The sequence below is a fragment of the Pongo abelii genome, chromosome 5 (assembly GCF_028885655.2).
Source record: "Pongo abelii isolate AG06213 chromosome 5, NHGRI_mPonAbe1-v2.0_pri, whole genome shotgun sequence".
Classification (NCBI taxonomy): Eukaryota; Metazoa; Chordata; class Mammalia; order Primates; family Hominidae; genus Pongo; species Pongo abelii.
In genome coordinates this window covers 112,310,460-112,334,894 of record NC_071990.2, presented here as the reverse complement: position 1 = coordinate 112,334,894, position 24,435 = coordinate 112,310,460, and the positions used below count along the sequence as shown (strand labels likewise).

Sequence of the window (24,435 nt, the reverse complement as noted above, 5' to 3'; positions counted from 1 at the left end):
GGAGGAAAAGGACCATACCCTGGCAGGAGGACAGATAAGAAAATGGAAGGCCTGTGTACTCTGGATTAAGGCAGCCTACAGAGCAGAGAGAAAACTTCTTTGGACTGGGAATCAGATGGCCTTGGCATGGTAGGGAAAGAAATGTCTTTGGAGTCAAATTATGAACTCTACTCCTTATTGAGGCTAAAATCTTGGGCATCAGTTTCCCAGTCTCAAACACTACACATTGGTTCACAATTTGGTTCACAATTTAGGCAGCAACACCTCATTAGGGTTGTTTTGGAAATTTGTGGGGACTATTTTTATTTTTTTGATATACTTTTGCCCAAGCAGTAACTTTTCTTACTTTTTAATTTTTTATCATGATAAATTCCTATTTCATAAAATTTGCCATATTAACCATTTTAAGGGTACTATATTAAGTACATTTACATTGTTGTACAACTGTCACCACCATTCAGCTCCAGAACTTTTCATTTTCTCAAGCTGAAACTCTGTACCCATTAAATAACTCCTCATTTCCCCCTCCCCTTGGAAACCACCATACAACTTTCAGTATGTATGAATGTGACTTCTCTGGGTACCTCATCTAAGTGGAACCATACAGTATTCGTACTTTTGTGCCTGGAGTATTTTACTTGGTGTAATGTCCTCATGGTTCATCCATGTTGTAGCATGTATCCCAAGCATTACCTTACTTCTTTTATTTCTCCTTTCTGTAACAAGTGGGACATTACTGGTTTTTAAAAACATTATGTATATAGGTAGTTTTCTTTTTTTTTTCCTAAAATCAAAGACAAGGCCTGGAATATAGAGGTCTTCTTATCTAGGAATTTTATTTCAGGAGAGAAAAGGAGGCACCGAGTGTGACACTGCTTTGGGTACATTACAGGGTTGCTGTGAAGGTGAAAGGGATGCAGATTTGAGAAAGTGCCTCACAAGGAAGCGGGGATGGTGGGGACATTAGGTGATTCCTAATCCTGGGCAATTCCAACCCCATAATTCAGAACAGCTCTGAGGGCTCAAGAGCCTAGCAAGGAAATACCTGGCAGAAAAAAGCAATTAATGCTTGAGGAATAAACAGGGAGCTAAGGATTGTCCTGTGAGAAAATGCTGAAAAGGACAAGGTCAGGAACTGAAAAGACCCTGAGAGAGCTACTGAGGAGTAAGGAGCATATAAAAGAAAACATGTGTTCACAGAAGCAGAGATAACAAGTTGGGACAGGGACACTTGGTTTATTATTGAGGATATTATAATGCTTCATAAATTCAATCATCAATATGTGGCAGCATTCTAAATCCCACTGATATGTGTGTGGGTCAAGAGGGGCGTGGGTATCTGTTAACCTACTTGTTGGGTGATGTTCACACTCAGACACCCCATTCTTCTAGAAGCAGCACCTGAGAGAAGGCACTAAGCAGAGGGCATTATTTTACTCCATCAAGACTGACTATACCTCTTGGCATCCATTTCCATACCTTTAAGTTATTTCACATTGAAACTACTCTAGATAATTATAAAATCACTTTTATTTCTATTATTTAAGGTTTAAACCTCACCCTGTCATTGTGTGTGACCTGAGAAACTCTCTTAACTAACTCTTCTCCCTGCAAGATGGAGATAAAACTGTTCTCACCTTATTATACATTGAAGAACAAAGAAAAAAAGCACCTGAAGAACATAAAGTGCTATTAGAAAGTAAAGTAGTCATGAGTAGAGAAATTAGTAGACCTTGTACTCTACCAGCCTATAAACTCAGCTAGCCTATAAACTCAACCTGAAATCAGTTAAAAAAGAAAAGAAAAGAAAAGATTGAGTCCCAGGCATATGCTAGGTGCTGGGGCTAGAGCAATGAAGAGAAGCAGCTCTCCCTACCCTTGCGGAGTGTTCAGTCTACCCTACCCATTTCTTCCTTAGCATTTCCTGAGGTGTTAGGACACTTCCCACACAAAACTCCCCAATGTACCAATGCATTTTGTAGATAAATCCACAGTTTTCACCAGCCTTTCCCATACTTACATAGACTATATTACCCAATACAAGGGCCTAACAAAAATACACTACTGCTGTTTTTCAATTTAAGTTAAAATTAGATATTTTCAAATGTTTGTGGGTTTATTTCTCCCTCACAAATTTAAAATCTTTTAGAAGTTTGGGGCCTACATTACAGGGATAATTTCCACCCATGAGTAATCATTTCTAAAAACTACTATTCAATTATCTATAAATATTTATTTTTGGCTAAGTATAATTTGGAACACAGGACAAACTTGGTCTACCTTACTATAAGCAGCAGCTTTTAGTTTAATTATTTCTTCATGATCAGTTCTCTAGATTTCTTCTGTATTATTACCTCTTCTCTCAAGTTCCTGTGCTAGTATATTACATTTTGAAAAGAAAAAACTAGTTTGTTTTGATGAAAGTGTTCTGTAAATATTAAATGTCCCCATGAATGAGTAAACAAGTGGTCAGAGAAATAAAGATCCTTATTCATCTCAAGTAGGAGAATGCTGGTGAATACTGCCTAAGGCACAAAACTGATAAATGGGCAAATTGTCACTAACCTGAATAGTCAAATTGCAGCAGATGTTGAGATCTGAAGGAAAATAAATGCAAGGTTAGAAAAGCTAGAAAAAAACAAGAAAAGCATAGACATAATTGAAAAAAATCTGAGAAAAAGTAGGGACAAAGTGAAGGAGAGAAGATGTCTTAATCATTCACTGTAATAACCACATGAGGCCAGGAGTGATGGCTCACATCTGTAATCCCAGCACTTTGGGAGGCCATGTGGGAGGACGGCTCATGCCCAGGAGTTTGAGACTAGCCTGGGCAACATAGTGAGACTTCATCTCAAAAAAAGGTAATAAGAAGAATAACCACATGAGAACTAAGTAACACAAGTGTATTATTAGAAGAAATAAGTAGCTAATAAAGTATATAATGTGGCTTGGCTGTGTTCCCATCCAAATCTCATCTTGAATTGTAACTCCCATAATCCCCATGTGTCCTAGGAGGGACCTGGTGGGACTTAATTGAATCATGGGGGTGGGTTTTTCCTGTGCTGTTCTCATGATAGTGAATAAGTCTCATGAGATCTGATGGTTTCATAAAGGGCAGTTCCTCTGCATGCACACTCTTGTCTCCTGCCATGTAAGACATTGTTTTGCTCCTCCTCCACCTTCCACCATGATTGTGAGGCCTCCCCAGCCATATGGAACTGTTGAGTCCATTAAACCTCTTTTCTTTATAAATTACCCAGTCTTGGGTATGTCTTTATTAGCAGCATGAGAACAGACTAATACAGTAAATTGGTATTGGGTAGTGGGGTGCTGCTGTAAAGATACCCAAAAGTGTGGAAGCAACTTTGGAACTAGGTAACAGGCAGAGGTTAGAACAGTCTGGAGGGCTCAGAAGAAGACAGGAAAATGTGGGAAAGTTTGAAACTTCCTAGAGACTTGGAGGGCTCAGAAGAAAGGAAGATGTAGGGAAGTTTGGAACTTCCTAGAGACCTGTTGAATGGCTTCTGAGGTGGTCTCAGATGGAGATGAGGAATTTGTTGGGAACTGGAGTAAAGGTCACACTTGCTATACAAAGAGACTGGTGGCATTTTGTCCCTGCCCTAGAGATCTGTGGAACTTTGAACTTGAAAGGATGATTTGGGGTATCTGGTGGAAAAAATTTCTAAGCAGCAAAGTGTTCAAGAGGAAGCAGAGCATAAAAGTTTGGAAAATTTGCAGCCTGACGATGCAACAGAACCATAAAAACCTTAGAAGAAAACCTAGGCAATACCATTCAGGAAATAGGCATGGGCAAAGACTTCATGACTAAAACACCAAAAGCAATGGCAACAAAAGCCAAAATTGACAAATCGGATCTAACTAAACTAAAGCGCTTCTGCACAGCAAAAGGAACTACCATCAGAGTGAACAGGCAACCTACAGAATGGGAGAAAATTTTTGCAATCTATCCATCTGACAAAGGGCTAATATCCAGAATCTATAAGGAACCTAAATTTACAAGAAAAAAACAAACAACCCCATCAAAAAGTAGGTGAAGGATATGAACATTTTTCAAAAGAAGACATTTATGCAGCCAACAAACATATAAAAAAAAAAAGATCATCATCACTGGTCATTAGAGAAATGCAAATCAAAACCACAATGAGATACTATCTCACGCCAGTTAGAATGGCAATCATTAAAATGTCAGGAAACAACAGATGCTGGAGAGGATGTGGAGAAATAAAAACGCTTTTACACTGTTGGTGGGAGTGTAAATTAGTTCAACCATTGTGGAAGATAGTGTGTCGATTCCTCAAGGAACTAGAACTAGAAATACCATTTGACCCAGCAATCCCATTACTGGGTATATACCCAAAGGATTATAAATCATTCTACTATAAAGACACATGCACACATATGTTTATTGCAGCACTATTCACAATAGCAAAGACTTGGAACCAACCCAAATGCCCATCAATGATAGACTGGATAAAGAAAATGTGGCACATATACACCATGGAATACTATGCAGCCATAAAAAAGGATGAGTTCATGTCCTTTGCAGGGACATGGATGAAGCTGGAAACCATCATTCTCAGGAAACTAACATAGGAACAGAAAACCAAACACCACATGCTCTCACTCATAAGTGGGAGTTGAACATCAGAACACATGGACACAGGAGGGGAACATCACACTCCAGGGCTGGTTGGGGGAGTGGGGGACTACAGGAGGGATAGCATTAGGAGAAATGCCTAATGTAGATGACAGGTTGATGGGTACAGCAAACCACCTTGGCACATGTATACCTATGTAACAAACCTGCATGTTCTGCACATGTATTCCATAACTTAAAGTATAATAATAAAAAAAGAAGAAGAAAAAGAAAAATCCATTTTCTGGGGAGAAGTTCAAGCCAGCTGCAGACATTTGCAGAATTTGCATAAGTGACAAGAAGCTCAATGTTAATTGCCAAGACAATGGTGAAAACGTCCCCAAGGCATGTCAGAGACCTTCAACGTAGCCCTTCTTATCACAGGCCTCGAGGCCTAGAAGGAAAAAATGGTTTCACGGGCCAGGCCCAGAGCCCCCCTGCTGTGTGCAGCTTAGGGACTTAGTGTACCGTATCCTAGCTGCACCAGCCATGGCTAAAAGGGGCCAAGGTACAGCTCAGGCCATGGCTTCAGAGGGTGCAAGCCCCAAGCCTTGGCAGCTTCCACATGGTGTTGAGTCTGCGGGTATGCAGAAATCAAGAATTGAGGTTTGGGAACCTCCACCTAGATTTCAGAGGATGTATGGAAATGCCTGGATGTCCAGGCAGAAGTTTGCTGCAGGGGCAGGGCCCTTATGAAGAACCTCTGCTAAGGCAGTGTGGAAGGGAAATGTGGGATTGGAGCCCCTACACAGATTCCCCAGTGGGGTACTGCCTAGTGGAGCTATGAAAAGAGGGCTACCGTCCCCCCCAGACCCTAGAATGGTAGATCCACTGACAGCCTACACTGTGCATCTGGAAAAGCTGCAGACACTCAATGCCAGACCATGAAAGCAGCCAGAAGGGGGGCTGTACCCTGCAAAGCCACAGGGGCAGAGCTTCCCAAGGCCATGGGAGAACACCTCTTACATCAATGTGCCCTGAATGTGAGACATGGAATCAAAGAAGATCGTTTTGGAACTTTAAGGTTTAATGACTGCCCTATTGGATTTCAGACTTGCATAGGACCTGTAGCCCCTTTGTTTTGGCCAATTTCTCCCATTTCGAATGGGTGTATTTACCCAATGCATGTACCCCTATTGTATCTAGGAAGTAACTAACTTGCTTTCGATTTCACAGATTCATAGGCAGATGAATCTGCCTTGTCTCAGATGAGACTTTGGACTGTGGACTTTTGAGTTAATGCTGAAATGAGTTAATACTTTGAGGGACTATTGGGAAGGCATAATTGGTTTTGAAATGTGAGGACATGAGATTTGGGAGGAGCCAGGGGCAGAATGATATGGTTTGGCTGTGTTCCCTACCCAAATTTCATCTTGAATTGTAGCTCCCATAATTCCCACGTCATGGGAGCAAGCTGGTGGGAGGTAATTAAATCATGGGGGCAGGTGTTTCTTGTGCTATTCTCATGACAGTGAATAAGTCTCATGTGATCTGATGGTTTTATAAAGGGCAGTTCCCCTGCACACACTCCTTTGTCTGCCACCATGTAAGACATGACTTTGCTCCTCCTCCGTCTTCCACCATGACTGTGAAGCCTCCCCAGCCATATGGGACTGTGAGTCCATTAAACCTCTTTTTCTTCATAAATTACCCGGTCTCGGGTAAGTCTTTTTTTTTTTTTTTTTTTAAGTAGGAGTTTCACTCTTGTTGCCCAGGCTGGAGTGCAATGGCACAATCTTGGCTCATCACAACCTCCGCCTCCCAGGTTCAAGTGATTCTCCTGCCTCAGCCTCCCTAGTAGCTGGGATTACAGGCATGTGCCACCAAGCCCAGCTAATTTTGTATTTTTAGTAGAGATGGGGTTTCTCCATGTTGGTCAGGCTGGTCTCGAACTCCTGACCTCAGGTGATCCGCCTGCCTCGGCCTCCCAAAGAGCTGGGATTACAGGCATGAGCCACCGCGCCCGGCCTGTAAGTCTTTATTAGCAGTGTGAAAACAGACTAATGCAGTATATGAAGAAAAAACAATGATTGGGTCCTACAGCAAAGTATGCAAGACATTTTCATTTTTGACATGCAGATTTTTAATAATACATCAATTAAAAATAAGTTGGATAAAAAAATCCAACTCTTGATTGGCCTTAGAGACTTGAGAAATTCTGTTATAGGCCTCCTAAGGGCAATAGAAAGCTGTCTTATTTTTGTACCTTCAAAGTACCTTATACTACTCTTTACCCAAAGGATGTACTTACTATCAGCTTTTCAATGAGATTGTCCCTGACTGGCCCAAGTTGTCTCTTACCATCTCTTACCATTACCTTCCATCTCAATTTGTTTCCTTTGAAGAAAATATCACTATTTGAAAACTACTTTGTTTCTTACGAACTTACTTGTTTATTGAGCTGTGTGTGAGAAAGTATCTGTTCTTAGCATTGTATCCCCATATTGTGTGCCATAGACATATTGTGTGCCATATTGTGTGTCTATGGCACACAATAGATACTCAAATGAACGCTTGAATCTGTTTAACTGATTTATAATTAGAGCAAGTCAAACAACAATAATTAAGGTTGCCATTAGAATAAATTGGAAATCTATTCTAATGGCAACTCTGTTACTTAACTGTACAACCTTAGGCAAACCTTTTAAACCTCTCTGAGCCTCAATATTCTTATCTATTAGTAGGAGAACCACTATTAGCACTGCTTTCCTTATAAAAGGTTACCATGAGAGTTGAATCAGAAAATGTATATGTGCATAAATATCTTCATAGCCTTTTTGGAAGTAAATTGTGAAGGGAATGAATAAATGAATAAAGGAAACATTTCCAGGCCACATAACAACAACAAAAATACAAGAAATACATATAGGGATTGAGAGTAAATTTAATCAGCACACATGAATCTCAGTGGGTAAATTATCATATTTAGATTAATAAAAGCTGAGTACAGTGGCTAATGCCTGTGATCCCAGCACTTGGGGAGGCTGAGACAGGAGGATCACTTGACACCAGGAATTCAAGGCCAGCCTAAGCAACATAGGAAGACGCTGTCTCTAAATATATATATATATCCTGTGTCAAGGAAATGTTATAAACCCTATTTTTGAATGAAAAATAGAAAAACAAAACTACTTATATTTGAAAATCTTGATGAAAAAGCGATGTGATTACTCTTTATTTTGCAAAGTAGCAAAGCATTCTGCATAGTTAAGAAAAAGGAAAAAGGAAAGAAGGGAGGGAGGGAAGAAAGAAGGAAGGGAGGGAGGGAGAGAGGGAGAGAGAAAGTAAATGAAACTTTTAAACCCTAGTATTTAAGACTCTAGGCCAAAAACAAAATTAACATTTTAAGCCTTTCTATTTTAATTGGTTGCAGTGCTAAGAAGACTGAGATAGGGCAACTCTTCAGTTATAACTCCATTTTAAATCAATAAAAAAGTTTCCAGCACTCTGTAACCATCATCCACCAGGCTGGGGACATGTAACGGGGCCCAAGACTTTGCTTCTGTCAGAACCTTATAGTGAACAGAGATAAACACAACCAACCAACAGAGATAAACCAACCAACATGAAGAAGAGGTCACCTTCAGCAGCCCATTCCTGGCCCAGTGTACAGTGAACTTTGGTTTATAAGGATACTACTGTGAGCCTTGCATTGTGAGGGACAATCTGCCGCATAACAACCTTGTCCCTGAGCTCCAAATAGATCCATGAAAGAAAGACAACAAAGCCAGATGCAATTGCTCTTGGCAACTCTGAGAAAATGGATCATGTCAAAATGGCAAAGCAACCTCCTGATTGGGAAATGAACCCTATGAGTTGACCAGGGTTAGGAGAGAAACTAATTTCACTCCTCTAAAAATTTTGTTTTTACATACACATTCTGTTTCTATGTACATATTTACAGGCTGGGCTGTAATAAGCTTCCATTTATTTTCCATGGATGTTCTTGGGTGTTACACCCAGTTCTGCTACTTTTATAACTGTGGCTTTTGGCAAGCAACTTAACCATTGCATGCGTTAGTTCCTTTACCTTTCTTTTTTTGTAGGGCAGGGGGAGGAGTGCAACTACCTGACCTGTACAATGCCTTTCAGGTCCTAAGTTACTGTTATACTTTTTTGGCAGGCACTTAAGTATTTTATTTAACAGCCACACTTTTAAGAAGACCCAAGCTCAAACCCTGGCTGCACCACATACCATCCTTGCAACCCTGAGCAAGTTGTTTCACCACCCCAAATCTGGTTCTTTTCTTGCTAGATAGAAGCCCTGATATTGCCCATTTCACACGGTGGTCCTGAGACTCCAATGAGAGATAGTGTGGAAGCATCTTGTAGATTAAAATGTTGATAAAAATGTTAACTAAAATGTTACATCAAAAAGAAATGTGGGAAATAAATGTTATATTTGTCTAAAAGAAATCTGTGGTTTTCAAAGCACACCATTGCATGGGTTGGAGGATTGGGCAAAAATCTTAAACTACGCTCTGAAGACTAGATGTTGCCATTGTTCTTACCATTTTACTTCAAAAAAGCATCAGTTCAATTTAACATAGATACAGAGATATAGGGATTGCATAACAGAGATATAGGGATTCCACGTTTGCAATTATACACCTCCAATTTGGTGTGCATTGCCCTTTAAATGAGCACTTTTACAATCTGTTATGAGGGAATATAAACTTTCTAATTACAAGTAAGCTGCCCAAGGGGAGAGGGGGAAAAGAGCCAGAGATATAATGATAGGGATAGAAAGGGGGGAAAGCATAGGGGGAAATAGACACTACATGGGCAGCTGAGGGTTAACACATCAGCAATGTACAGCCCCTAGAACTTTGTTTGGGTGCTGAAGACCCTTCCTGATAGCATGAATACATAAGAAGGCCTGCTTACCCTTATGCTCTATAATCCTTAGAGTTAGTGACTGCAAGGGCTTCTCTCAAAGGATGCCCTAGATGTTGAAGGTAAGAAATGTACTCTCAATGGATCAGACAACTCTCTCCACAACCCAAAGCCACCTTGTAAATGTCAGGCAAAAGCCATTTAGTATAGCCTCACAAGGGGAAGATTCTTCAAATTAAGATTTCTATTTCTATTCATCCCATATCAAAACAATTTATTTTCTAGTTGATATAAAAACATGAAAGGACCCTTATCTAATTGGCTAATTTAGGTTCCTCAAACTTGAACAAACTTTGATTATTAATCCAAGGATTTGAGACATGCCAATGTCCATATTAGAAATGAAATTTGAGATGATTCAAAGTATACTGCATTTTATCAAATAAAACCTGAGACACATGCAAAACAAAATGAAAAACCTAGTGAAGGCCAGATGCAGTGGCTTGCACCTGTAATCCCAGTGCTTTGGCAGGGAGCCAAGGCAGGAGGATTGTTTGAGCACAGAACTTTGAGACCAGCCTGGGCAATGTGGTGAGAACCCCGTCTCTACAAAAAATTTAAAAATTAGCCATGTGTGGTGGTGTGCACCTGTGGTCCTAGCTACTTGGGAGGCTGAGGTGGGAGGATTGCTTGAGCCCAGGAGGTCGAAGCTACAGTGAGGTGTGATTGCACCCCTGCATTCCAGCCTGGACAAGAGAGTGACACCCTGTCTTAAAAAAAAACCCGCTGGTGAAATTTACACATTAACAAGAGGGAACAGTTTTCCAACACACTAATTCTTTAGAGCTCTCTCAGGAGACTAATGATCCACCAGTGGCCTCAGAGCATTTATATGTGACTAAATTTCAAGCAGTTTATCTTTTTCCATTTTCCTACAATAGTATTTATGTTAATCAAATAAAGGATAGATCTTGCTATAAATTTGTACATGTCCATTTTTGTTCTTCTGCTATGCTTAATGTTTACTGTAGAAAGCAAAATTGAACACAAAGCTATGTATGGTCCATGTTCTGCTTGTCACAGGTTGTGAAAAGTAACTTTGCATGGCCTCAGTTTTCTCATATTCACAATGTACTAGAGATCAAAAGAGAAGTTGGGGCTGAAAATAAGGGTATAGATATTTTCTCATTCCGATTAATTATATCAAAACAAAAGCTGGTTTCCTTCAGAGTTTTCTCCCTGGCTGTGAAGCATGCTCTGAGTGCTGGAACAGCTCAACATGGTCTCTGTTCTTAGTTCTGAGAGAACAGAAGGGAAACGTGCAAAGCAATCTTTGGTGTAGGTCCAGTATGGCTGAAAATAGCAGCATTCCTATCTCTGGATTAGCAATGAAGGAATGCAGACTCCTTCATAAAAAGAGTATATTTCAGACATATTTGTCTGAAACCTGTGTTCAAATCCCAGCTTTAAGCATAATGCGAATGACTTTGAACAAGCACAGCTTTGCAGAATTGTTTCCTTGGCTCTAAGTATGTGTTATTTATTACACTCATCCTTGTGGTGGTTCTGTGAGATTTTGGGGAAGTGCTTGACACATATCAATTATTGGCAAATGTTACATGAATCTCCCTCTGAGGAAGCCACAGAGAGATGAAGGCTTGTATGCTGTTCCTATTTGCGTGGCTCAGTGCCCTTAGCTCTGGCTTGGAGCAGTACTGCTGCTCTGACCACAGTGTAAATGGAGGTGCTCTGCCTAGCAAGGTCCAATAGCCACACTCCAGTTTTGATTGACCCTTGGCAGCATGTGGCACCACTCAAAGCTAAAAAATACCTTTTGAGGTTTACATGCTCCCTGTACTGACTTATTAGCCTCAAATTTTCATTTCTGGTTTAAAAATACAATTCATGGCCAAGGGCGGTGGTTAATGCCTATAACCCAGCACTTTGGGAGGCCGAGGCAGACAGATCACCAGGAGTCAGGAGTTTGAGACCAACCTGGCCAACATGGTGAAACCCCATCTCTACCAAAAATACAAAAATTAGCCAGGCGTGGTGGCAGCTACCTGTAATCCCAGCTACTCGGGAGGCTGAGGCAGAAGAATCGCTTGAACCCAGGAGGCAGAGGTTGCAGTGAGCTGAGAGCATGCCACTGCACTCCAGCCTGGGCGACAGAATGAGACTCAGTCTCAAAAAAAAAAAAAAATTCATTTCCAATTACTAGTGGACTTGAAGTTCACCTAATTGCCCTGCTAGCAAGCAAATGATCTGTCTGTCTTGAATCATAGCATCAGGTAAATGGGATCTTCCTACCAGGTCAAAGTTTCTTTTGAGAACAGTCAATTACTATCTGCCACAAAGTCAACCCACTTATAAGGGAGTTTTTAAAAAACAAGCTAATGGATACATATTTTACAGATTTCAATATGATACATATTTTACAGATTTCAATATGATACATATTTTACAGATTTCAATATGAGTCAGTCATCTTCTTGACGGAGAACCATGTGGATCTAAAATTTAAAAACTGAAATTTGACCCAATGATACGGTCTAGAGTCAAAGAACACAGGTACTAAGTAGCTGATTTTCAATCTGAGTAGCAGGGGAGAGAGATGAGAGTAATTAAAACTAAATCATCAGCTTCAGATTGAAGCTAGAGCATTTCATGCCAATGAGAAAAGTTACCATCATTTTTGGTAACTTCATTATCATTGTCACTTCATTCTTCGGCATTTATTATTGTCATATTTGACATTTATCAGTTATCTCACGAGGCCCTATGCTCAATGCTCGACCAAAGCTATGCAGACGTGAGGCCTGGTTATGGTTCTGCATCCTGCATCCTATTCTTACACACACCACTCCAGACTCTTTGAGATTTTTCAGTGGACAGTGAAGACACAGTTGCTTGAGGGACCAGAAATTTCTTCTATTTATCTTAAAATTTCAGCAAAGGCATAAGTGAATCAGAGCAAAACACACCAACTCTCTCCTCCATCAACGGACAGCATTACTGGTTACTCAATTATTCTGAGGTTTCCTTAGTTTGAGCTTATTTGTCGAATAAGTATTGAATAAATATGAATAACACCATGTCCTGCAAGTACAGAATGTGAAAAATCATTATAGCATCAAAGTAGAGAATTTTAAAGATCCAAATGGTGAAAAAATGAACATTACTTATACAGTGTCACTTTAGACTGACCCAGAATATATTTAGTCATTCAACAAATATTTGAGCACCCAATGTGTGCTAGGCACTGTGCTAGATGCTTGGGATCTACCACTGAATGAAATAGATCCTTACTCTTGTGGTGTTTACATTCTAGCAGACATGTAAATATATGGATAGTAAGCAATGACTACAATAAAGAAGTAAAATAGATAATGTTAGAAAGTATTAAGTGCTACAAAAAAAGAAAAGGAGTAATAGGAGGGGTTTGGGAATACTTGGGGGAAAAGGGACACAGGAAGTTTCAAGCAGGCAGTCAGAGTGAGCCCCATTAAAAGGCGAATGGCAGAAGCAGAGTGGGCAAGGGGACAGGGATGGAAGCTCGGAGAGGTAGTGGGGGCCAGATTGTGAAGGACCTTGTAGGCCACTGTAAGGATATTGGTTTTTACTCTTAGAGAAATGGGAAGCCATTGAAGGATTCTGAGCAGAGTGACTTATGTTTAGAAAGAATGTCTGTGGCTTCTTTATAGAGAACAAACTACGCGGGGCAGAGAAGGAACAGGGAGACCAGTTAGGAGGCTCTGGCAGTGATCCAGGCTAGGGGTACGTGGTAGCCTGGGCTAAGGTATGAGTAGTGAGGATGGTGAGAGGTGGTCAGATCCTGGATATATTTTGAAAGAAAAGCCACCAGGATTTCTTGACCGGATCAGGACTACAGTGTGCAAGAAAGAAGAGCCAAGGATGACTCCAAAGTTTTGAGTCTGATCAACTGAAAGGGTGGAATTGCCAACTCCTGAGATGAGGATGGCTGGGGGCAGAGTAAGTTTTAGGGGGTAAGATCAAGACCTCAGGGTTAGACAGGGTAAGTCTGAAACATCTAGCAGTTACCCAAGTGGAGATATTAAGTAAGCAGCTGGATATACAGCTCTGGTGGAGGATTCAGGGAAAAGGTCTGGACTAGAATTATAAATTTGAAGTCATTGACATATACATGATGTATGAACTTAGGAGACTGGATGAAACCACCAGTAGAATACATGGAGAAAAAGATCAGGGGACAAGCCCTAGGACATGCCGATATTCAGGGGTCAGTGGGAAAAAGACGTGAGCAAAGAAACTAAGGAGGAGTGATGTGGAGGTAGGCAGAAAACCAAGAGAGTTTATGCTCCTGAAAGCTAAATGAGAAAAACCAGAGTCAGAGGAGACGTTAAAAAAAAAAAAAAAGAAAAAGAAACCCAGAGGCCAGGCGCAGTGGCTCACACCAGTAATACCAGCATTTTGGGAGGCCGAGGTGGGTGGATCACCTGAGGTCAGGAGTTCGGGACCAGCCTGGCCAACGTGGCAAAACCCTGTCTCTACTAAAAATACAAAAAATTAAGTCAGGTATGGTGGCAGGTGCCTGTAATCCCAGCTACTAGGGAGGCTGAGGCAGGAGAATCACTTGAATCCGGGAAGTGGAGGTCGCAGTGAGCCGAGATTGCGCTACTGCACTCCAGCCTGGGAGACAGAGCAAGACTCCGTCTCAAAAAAAAAAAACGAAAACAAAAACAAAACAAAACAAAAAAAGATTCCAGAAAACAAAACAACTCTCAGGCAAAAGGGGCAATTCATAAAAACTGACGCAGCTGCTACTAGGAATCATTTTTAGAAAGTTAGGCCTTATCTAAATTGATCTATAAGATTTGTATCCTTCTAAAAAAGATTTTAAGTGGGAAAGCCTAAAAGAGAGGTGAATTAGCTTCAAGGAGGCAATCTAATTCTTCTTTTTGAAAAGTCAACTACAAGAAGATCAAACCTCCAACCTCACTTTGAAAGCAAGCATACATATTCTCTCTCAAATCATCATGTACAATCTAATAAGATCTTAGAATTTTTAACATAGCAATGAGAGCACTCAGTTGTACTTCTGAATCTTCAAAGACCTAAACTGGTAAGTTCGTTCCCTAGTTGATCAAAGATCAGATTTGTACACAAAATCTCATGCTCAAGGCCCAACTCCAATGCTATGAAACTTTTTAAAACCACTTTTCCAAATGGGTATTATCGTTCTCCTTTTAAAATTTACTTCTATCTCAAGTTGGCAATCACATTGCCTTACATTCAAATAACTCCCATTTTTATGCCAGAACTGAGGTAGATGTTTCACATACACTTTATCTAATCCTCACAACTCTGCAAAATTGAGTTTATCTCCATAGATGAGGAAACTGATGCTTACAGAGGATGCCCAAGGTTATGCAACTAGTAAGAAACAAAACCTGAATTGAAATCCAGATGTCTTACTTCAGAACCTTCACTTTTTTTTTTTTTTTTTTTTTTTTTTGAGATGGGGTTTCGCTCTTGTCACCCAGGCTGGAGTGCAATGGCATGGTCTCAGCTCACTGCAACCTCCACCTCCCAAGTTCAAGCAATTCTCCTGCCTCAGCCTCCGAGTAGCTGAGATTACAGGTGCAAGCAATCACATCCAGCTAATTTTTGTATTTTTAGTAGAGACAGGGTTTCACCATGTTGGCCAGGCTGGTCACGAATTCCTGCCCTCTGGTGATCCACCTACCTTGGCCTCCCAAAGTGCTGGGATTACAGGGGTGAGCCACCGCACCAGGCCCAGAACGTTCACTTTTAAACCACTATACAATACTGCCACTTACATAAAAGTACTACACTAATAATTATCAGTCACTATCTCTGTGACCTTGAGCAAGTTACTTCTTTATTTATTTATTATTTGTTTTTTAGAGACAGAGTCTCACTCTGTTACCCAGGCTGGCGTGCAGTGGCACAATCATAGCACACCACAGCCTTGAACTCGTGGGCTGGAGTCCAGCGATCCTCCTGCCTCAGCCTCCTGAGTAGTTAGGACTACAGGTGTGTACCACCACACCTGGCTCTTTATTTCTTCACCTTCCATATTTAAAAGCCTGCCACTAGGAGGAGGAGACAAATAAATAAAAAATTGTTCAATCTGTTCTTCCTTTAGAATACTTTATAATTTTTTTTAGAGATAGGGTCTTACTCAGTCACCCAGGCTGGAGTGCAGTCGCACCATCACGGCTCACTGCAGCCTTGACCTCCTGGGCTCATGCGATCCTTCCACCTCAGCCTCCCAAGTAGCTGGGACCACAGGCATGCACCACTATGCCCAGATAATTTTTTTAAATTACTTTTTGTAGAGATGGAATCTCACTATGTTGCTCAAGCTGGTCTTGAACTGCTGGGCTCAAGTGATCCTTCCACCTCACTCTCCCAAAGTGGTGAGATTATAGGTGTGAGCCACTGTGCCTGGCTGAGCAAGTTATTTAATCTTTCTGGGCCTTAGTCTTCCCATCCATTAAATAAAGAGGATACACCACAGGTACTGCATTGTTGTGAATATTAAATGAGAGAATGTATGTAAAAGTGCTTTATAAACTGTAGCCATTTTTAATTACATGTACTAGGTTTATGCTCCTTCAGAGCAAATTTTTATGCCTCATATATGTGTCCCCTCAACAGTCAATAAAGGGTTTAGTAGAAATTGAACATCATCTACTTCACTAGTCTTTTGAAGGATATGAGACACCTTTTCCCTGTAGAAGGAGGAAACTAGTGTCCCATTCCTGGTTAAGTATCCATAATTCAAACCTTAAATTACAACGAAGTGACAAACTCAGTACATCACCAAAGAGGAGATTTAAACACCTGTATGGCATTTAGCAATCTGATCTTTCCTCTACCGTGCTGCATTCGGTGCCATAACGGGTTGAGAAAGAGAAAATCTCAAATGAACAATGTCAACATATTTTGTAAGAAAACATGCCTGGAAGAAGGGAAAGCAGAAAAGAGGCATGGTTTATTAACAGAATTAACAGAGACTTTATTGTTCTGTGCACCATCTGATTTGCCATCTCCTGATCACAAAAGTATCTATAACATTGTCTAACTCACTTTCCACTATGAAATTTGATTTACCTGGAGAAATAACATGTTTATTAAATTTCCTTAGGCATACTCATTTTTCCCCTAATAAGATGAACACATTTGGTAATATATCCAGGGAAGTGGCCCAATATGCTATTAAGACTGTAGACTGATTTTGCTACCAGATAAGCACAGTGGAAGAGAACTAACTCCTGCTCTGCTGTTTAGTGACATGTAATTCTTGGAAAATCACTTAACGTCTCTATTAACAATAGATCTGTTTTTCAGTCTGTAAAATTGGAGCTAATATTTATTTTATCTGCTTTACTTGTTTATTGTGAAAGTCAAATGAAGTAATACATGTGAAATTAATTTACAAATTATAAATATATAACCAAAAATAACTAGACAGTCATCTACCACTTTTCCTTTGGTAAATGTCTAGTATTAGCAAAGCTGAGTTATGATTTCTCTGGGTGTGTTCACGTGGTAGTACCAAAGAGAATTTTTTTTTTAAAGCTGGGCAGGCGGGTTGCTTGAAGCCAGCCTGAGCAACTTAACAAGACCCTGTCTGGAAAAAAGAAAAAAAGAAGAAGAATTTCTACTCATCTTTTTGAGAAAGGACACAATAAATGTTCTCTTGACTACAGAAGCTATGAAAGAGGTTGGTTGGTAAAGTTAATCCTGTCACAACAGATCTATATTCCAGGAAACTTAGTTTAAGGTGGTTCAGCTATACTTTCCTAACAGTATGAAAATGGACTATCAGATCAGGATGTAGCCTGATAGTCCATAAATCAGTTATATTTATACTTATTTCTTAACTAAAGAAAAATTGCACAAATCTCCAAAAGTAGACTGTAAGCTAGAAAAAAATCCAAGTTCACAAACATACAAATATGTGTGCCAATGCCATTTTTGTTTATCATTTACGGTGAATTGTAAATACATTTTCAGCCACAAAAGTAAGAAAAAAGGAAGAAACATAATGAACACTTTTGAACAAACGTTGCCGGGGCAGATACTTTAGACACTGCTTCTTCCTTCTTTTTTTTTTTTTTTTTTTTTTTTTTTCCTTCCCCAGGTAGGGATGAAGTCTCCCTATGTTGCCCATGCTGGTCTTGAACTCCTGCATCAGCCCCCCAAAGTGGTGGGATTACAGGCGTGAGGCACCAACCCCAGTCTAGACACTAATTATTCGTATTTCAGTATAATGAAGCTGAATTTTGCCTTTGAAATAGAGATAAACAATATAAACTGCTTGAGCACTTGAAATCCTAATTTCCTATAAAACCATAGCTCTCTTTCCTCATTTAGATCTTGAGTAACTTTTCTCAGATATTCCTCTGAATAGAATTCCCATCTTCCCAGAAGTGTACCACAAGTAGATGTAATGTTTCTTTGTATCAACGTCATGGCTTTTTTGCTAATTACCTACACCCTTCGGTTGAAAAACAATTTACTTATGGTAGCAAAATCATAGCACTAGCTTTGTCCCTGATAAAAGTCACATGAAGAAAAAGAGACCTATCGAATGTTTTATATTGAATGTAATTTGTTCCACGATTTTAGCCTTCCTTTTTTAAAAAAATTGTGTTTGTTTGGGGACTTTTATTTTATTTTTAGAGGTAGAGTCTCTCTATGTTGTCTAGGCTGGATTTGAACTCCTGGGCTCAAGCGATCCTCCTGCCTCAGCTTAGTAGCTGGGACCACAGACAGGCACCATGGTGTCTGGCTGGGTTTGCGGGGTTTTTAGAATACCAAAGCACACTACGAAACATACTCTCTCTGTTTAGTGGTCTGATGGATGTGTTGACATTGTCTTGAGAGACCTTTCATTTCAAGAATACCCAAATTACAACCAGGATAATGTTTGAGGCCAACTTTAACTTGACCTATCTTTCTCTTCAAAGAAGTTTTTCTTTATGAAATAGTAATATTCATGATCAGTGAAGGAGCATACTCACCAAGTGAACATAAGGCACAAAGTATCCAAAGAGTGCAAGTGGTATTCCAACTGCCCACACTGCATAAGCTGTCACCTTGAAGATGGCAAAATTGAAAATTTTTTTTGGAGGACTGAACTTTCTCCTGGAAAAGAGGGAAGATCCGCTACCTCCACTCTCTTTATCTTTGGTACTGGTAGCAAGAGGTCGGTAAGTAAAGCCAGCCAGAAAGAGAACAAACATGAAGATGCAGAGCACCCTCAATGTGTAAAAGAGGCCCACGCTGTCAATCAGAACCCTTAAGAGCAAAGGCAGCAGGATTGTGAAGACACTGCTGCCAGCAGTGACAATGCCATTCACCAGTCCAAGGCGCTTCTTGAAATAGTGTCCCAAAATGACCAATGAAGGCTGGTATGCAAAGGAGCAGCCGCAGGCAAATATGATTCCATAGGTAAGGTACAGAGGCTCGATGGAACTGTATAAAGATGAAAAAGATGGAAAGCAGCTTTCAATATTGTTACTGTGTGCTTGGTAGAATAAAACCTTATAGTAAAAGTGGGTTTTTGTTCATCAACATATTTTCTACAAGTAAAAGTTAACCAAAAAAAAAAAAAAAATTTAACCAAAATAGAGGGAAAACTCAGTAAGTCAAGAATGTAGCACTAAACGTATTTTAATTTAATCTGAATATGTGAAAAATAACCATTAAGGTCATCAGTGATTTTGTTCCACCCTCTCTTTCTGTGGATTTCAGGTGATGCACACAGCACTGAATAAGAACTGTGCTCTCCACAGCTCAGAAATAAAGGTTGGTGCCAGGAAGGGTAAAATCAACAGTGATTCAATTAACAAACCAAAAACCTAGTCTCAATGAAACATTTTTTTAAAAAGTTAGAATTAACTATGAAAACTAATTACTTCATGGAGTTTTTCCAGGTACTTACCAAACAAGGTAGTAAAAGAAAAGGCCGCATTTTAAATTTTTTCCCCAAGGTTATGTCAGGAACATTTGCACAGAGGCGCAGTTGTGCCTGTTTTTGCTGGCCTAAGGGCTGTAGACCAACCTTCGCCCTGTACTGCACTGTTCCCAGTATTGTGCAAGATAACAAGAAATCATATTCTGACTGCAGAAAGACTAAATTAAGTGTATTCCTTTAGTGATGCCAGTTTGCAAGCTGTAAGGCCATGCATGTGTCAAAAGAATAATGGATTAAATAATCTTACAGTTTAACCAAATAATTGCACGTTTCTTAGGAAGATAAAGGATCATATCATTATGTTCTTTGAAACAATTATGGTAAGGAATAAAACTAGTTAAAGTTTTTTGAAAAGGCTATCAGTAGTAAAAGCAAACAATTTATTAGAAAGTAAGATTAAAGTTGGTTAATAATTAAATTTTGGACAATAATGCTAGTCTAGCAACATGCTGAGGTAATCATAAGGAACTCTAGAATCTGATAAAATTAAGGCATGTTGGCAATCCTCTCTGAGATGCCCTTCTCCCTCTATTAATCCACAGCTAGCACCACCTTCAAATCAGGCTCAAGAGTCACTTCTAGGCTTTCCCAAATTAATCTCACCTCACTCTGATCACCCTTTACTGAATCTCCACTCTTTGTTTAGCCAACATATTAAGCAACTACTATGTACCAGATACATTGCAGAAAAGAATATTAAAAATCTGGTCCTTGGCCAGACGTGGTGGCTCACACCTGTAATCCCAACACTTTGGGTGGCCAAGGCAGGAGGATGGCTTGAGACCAGTCTGGCAACATAGCAAAACCCCATCTCTACTTAAAAAAAAAAATAGCTGAAATTAGCTGGGTGTGATGGCACATGCCTGTAGTCCTAGCTACTCAGGAAGCTGGGGCAGGAGGATGGCTTGAACCCAGGAATCCAGGCTGCAGTCAGCTATGATAACACCACTGCATTCTGGCCTGGGTAATAGTGAGACCCTGTCTCAAAAAAAAAAAAAAAAAAAAAAAAAAAATGTGGTTCTGCCTTCAAGATACTCATAGTCTGCTTAAAGAAACAAGACATCTATCCCAAATAATAATAATATAACACAGAACAAAACAGAAATTAATACTTCATTCATTCTGTATCAGTTTTTCCACCTAAGCAGTTTTCCAGATAATTGTAACTTACTTAAAGTGCTTATTTGTTTTATTTAACAATTTTAAAGAAAAAAATGTAAGTCTATTATACATTTCTCTCTGCCTTCTTCAAAGTGTATATTAAAAATACTGTTCACAGCAGAATCATCAGGAACATCAGTTCCTGTACAGTGGTACCACTGTACTGTAATGCTCTCAGCTGGAAAACCACAGAGCTTCTCCCTCCTACAGAGTGAAGTATATGAGCTTTGTGATGGTATTTTCACTACTGCTGAACCCTTTTCACTTCCAGGTTTTCCCTTCAGTAACACATGGTTCCAGTTTGTGATGCTTGGCAGCCGAATAAGTGCAATGTAAATGAGTAAGGCTGTCAGATACCAATCATATGTGCAAAAAGGATTCAGAGAAGGCACATGGGTGTGATTGACCTAAGTTGTTGGAGAAGGTTTTCCTCAGAAGGCAGAACTGGAACTAGAGGAAAAATGGACCTGCCACTCGACACTCAGAATCTATACCACATTTCCCCTTGCTCCTGTATCTTGCTCTCAAGTTTCAGTAGCCTTTGATCAGCAAGCTAAATAATGAAATTTATAGAATATATGAGAATATTACATGTAGTAAGGGAATTTTGGTTTCAATAAATTTTGTTTCACTTAGAGGGTAGAGAAAGAGAGACAGAACTGGGTCACATCAAAATATATGTCATAATTTTTATTGCTCAGTGGTCAGAAAAATTTGAAAAACATTGCTTTGTATGTGTGTTTTGTTAACAAACTAGGTAGTAGATTACATAAGTTATCTACCTCTCAGTCCCCTCTCTACCACAACTAGAGTTGTAATACATTCGGCAAGTGGTAGAGCCACAAGCACTGACAATAGGTACCTGGAAGCTTCCAGATCAAAGAAGCTATCTGATGAGGTATTAATAACATTAATTACATTAATAATAATGTAAATATTATGTTGCTGCTAAAATAAATCATCTCATGGAATTACCTACACAGAATCTTATTCCAAACAAAGCTTTTTTCCTTTAAAAAACAATTTTAGAAGAAAAAACCCATAAAGGTACTTTAAAGACAAAATATCTATTTTCTACAAAGAAATAAATATAATTTTCAAAAATCCAAATAGAATTTCTAAATTAGATGGAAGAAAATATGAAAGAATGAGGCTCACTTTAGAGTTGAGGAAGCGATGTGTGTTGGGGGGTGGGGGGCAGCAATGAGTAAAACCAAGGATTCTGTTGATTAAATATTTAAAAATAAAAAGTCAAATGTAAATTTGACTTATTTTTCCTTAATGACCACATTAACGCTTTTCAACTAAAGCAGCATAAAGACAGCTAGGGACAGGAAAGAGGCAGGAAATGAAGATAAACCACTAAAGTAGAGACAAAGGATGGAAATTATCTTAAGAGGTTTTCTTCTTAATCACCTCCTGTTAGCCAGAGCTACATATTAAATCAGTGTTTGTCTAACTGAAGATTATTCTACCAATGCAAGGGACTTACAAGGAGAACTAGAGCTGCAGGGAGAGGTGTTCCATGCAGTTATGTGCCCATCCGCTCCTTACAGTTAGTCCCTCTTCAGTGCACTGCGTCTTTTCTTCTAATACAGGAATCCCCAATCTTTTTGGCACCAGAGACCAGTTTCAGGAAGAATTTTTCCATATGGATGGTGCCGGGGGAGAGTGGTTAGGGATGATTCAAGTGCATTACATTTATTGTGCACTTTATTTCTATTAATATTACATTGTAATATATAATGAAATAATTATACAACTCGTCATAATGTAGAATCAGTGGGAGTCCTGGGCTTGTTTTCCTAAAACTAGACGGTCACATCTGGGTGTGACAGGAGAAAGTGACAGATCATCAGGCATTTAGATTCTCATAAGGGGAGTGCAACCTGGATCCCTCATATGTACAGTTCACAATAGGGTTTGCACTCCTAGGAGAATCTAATGCTGCCACTGATCTGACAGGAGGTGGAGCTCAGGTGGTAATGCAAGTAATGGGGAGCAGCTATAAATATAGAGGAAACTTTGCTTACTCACCCACAGCTCACCTCCTGCTGTGCAGCCCAATTCCTAACAGGCCATGGACCCATACCAGTCTGTGGCACAGGGGTTGGGGATCCTTATTCTAATAGACACAGGAGAAGTACATTGACATTAAGTTTTATTTTAAGGTACATTGGACCACTTCATTTTGCCATGATATTTTAAAATGTTAGCATGTTCTTTTTTTAAAGAACAGACAGGAATTCTCTACCTGAGTTGGAATAAATGGCAAAGTTTTGGTCTCATTAATAAAAATATTTCATATCAAGCCTATGAACAGCTACTTTAAAACACCACTTATTGTAACCCATGGGCCTCAGACTGAACTGACCTTAAACTAAGGCTGCTGTTTTAGATAACTCATTGTTATAACTTGAGTGCCATTAGGATTTTTATGTGAATAGAAGAAAAAGATAAGGAGAAACATTTTTCCATGCACCAAGAAACACATATATCCTGATTGATGTCTAAGTCTTAGGCATTACAAGAAAAAAAAAAGCACTCAAATTCTCAAGCTCTGATTTGCTGCTATGGATAACAGTTTGTTTTATAAGTCATACTGCTTAAAGTTTTAAGAAATGAAAAGGAGGATCTTTGCTTGTAAATAGCAGAGTTTCTGAAAGTAAAACTTTAAGGTATCTAACAGTTTTTAAAAAGCAACATGAAAAAACCAAGTCCTTACCTTACAAAAGAACTGGACATGAGCCCAACAAATCCAACAGCAGCACCCATGACAGCTGTTTTCCGACAACCAAATAGGTCTGTGAAGACGCTGACTATTGGGCAGCAAAAGAAAATCATCCCCATGGAGAGAGAACCTACCCATGCTGTAAAAGAGGGGAAAGGGTCGGGGAAATTATGACATGGTAAGTTATATTTGTATTTATTCCACTGATATAATACACATTTAGAAAAATTTTATTTTTAGTTTTTTTGAGTATAGTGCCTAAGCTTAGTTCTTTTGCCATGGAAATTGACTCATACACTAGTAGAATATTTGCTGACCTGGATAATAGTTACTGGGTATTTATTTTATAATTATTTATAAAACCATAGATATGTTTAATCTTCTTTTCTGAAGGTATGTTATATTTCACAATAAAAAATTGAGAATCAGAGGTCAGATTCCGTAAAAACCCAAAAATGAAAACCAACAAGAAAGAAATATTAAATACAAATAATCATAATTCTGTGCCAAAGAAATGAGTAATCTGACTTCACTGAGGAAATCAAGTCTGTAAGTCCTTCTAAAATATATAATAAACTAATGGAACCCAAGTGAAAACGGGCTGTGGAAAAAACAGACATGAGTCATATTCCCAGCTCTACAACTACAACGTATTCTTGGTCAAGTTACTTCCCCTCTGAATGAGTTTTCTTATCTTGAAAATGGATCAAACACATACCTTTCTAGAATTATTAAAGATCAGAGAAAGTGTATTTAAACCTCAGTATCTGGCACATATGCACTTAATAATTTAGAGTTTTAACACTGATGATGACAACAAATTGTCTTGGTAGATGACCCTGCAGCTCTATGCAGCTCTGGAAGTCTCCTAGTATACTACTCTATTTTCTTAGCAAAGGAAGTTAAGCCCTATGCAAATGATCATCATTTCTAGTAATGAATTTCATATTAAGTCCAAATGAAACTTTACCACACTAATAATTTAATTTTTTGCCTTTTTTTTTTTTTTTTTTTTTTTTGAGAAAAGGTTTCGCTCCACTGCCCAGGCTGGAGTGC

At 39.3% G+C, this 24,435-nt stretch overlaps 1 protein-coding gene across 1 annotated transcript in view; it reads right to left on the bottom strand.

Annotated features, from left to right (window-relative positions):
• Window positions 1-24,435, bottom strand: part of SLC16A10 (solute carrier family 16 member 10) — a 142,938-nt gene that overhangs the window by 29,713 nt on the left and 88,790 nt on the right. The window contains exons 2-3 of the mRNA XM_024248584.3: window positions 23,374-23,518; window positions 18,532-18,985 (exon numbers count right to left, since the gene is read on the bottom strand). Coding sequence (XP_024104352.1) covers window positions 18,532-18,985; window positions 23,374-23,518 — 599 coding nt within the window. The remainder of the gene's footprint in view (window positions 1-18,531; window positions 18,986-23,373; window positions 23,519-24,435) is intronic.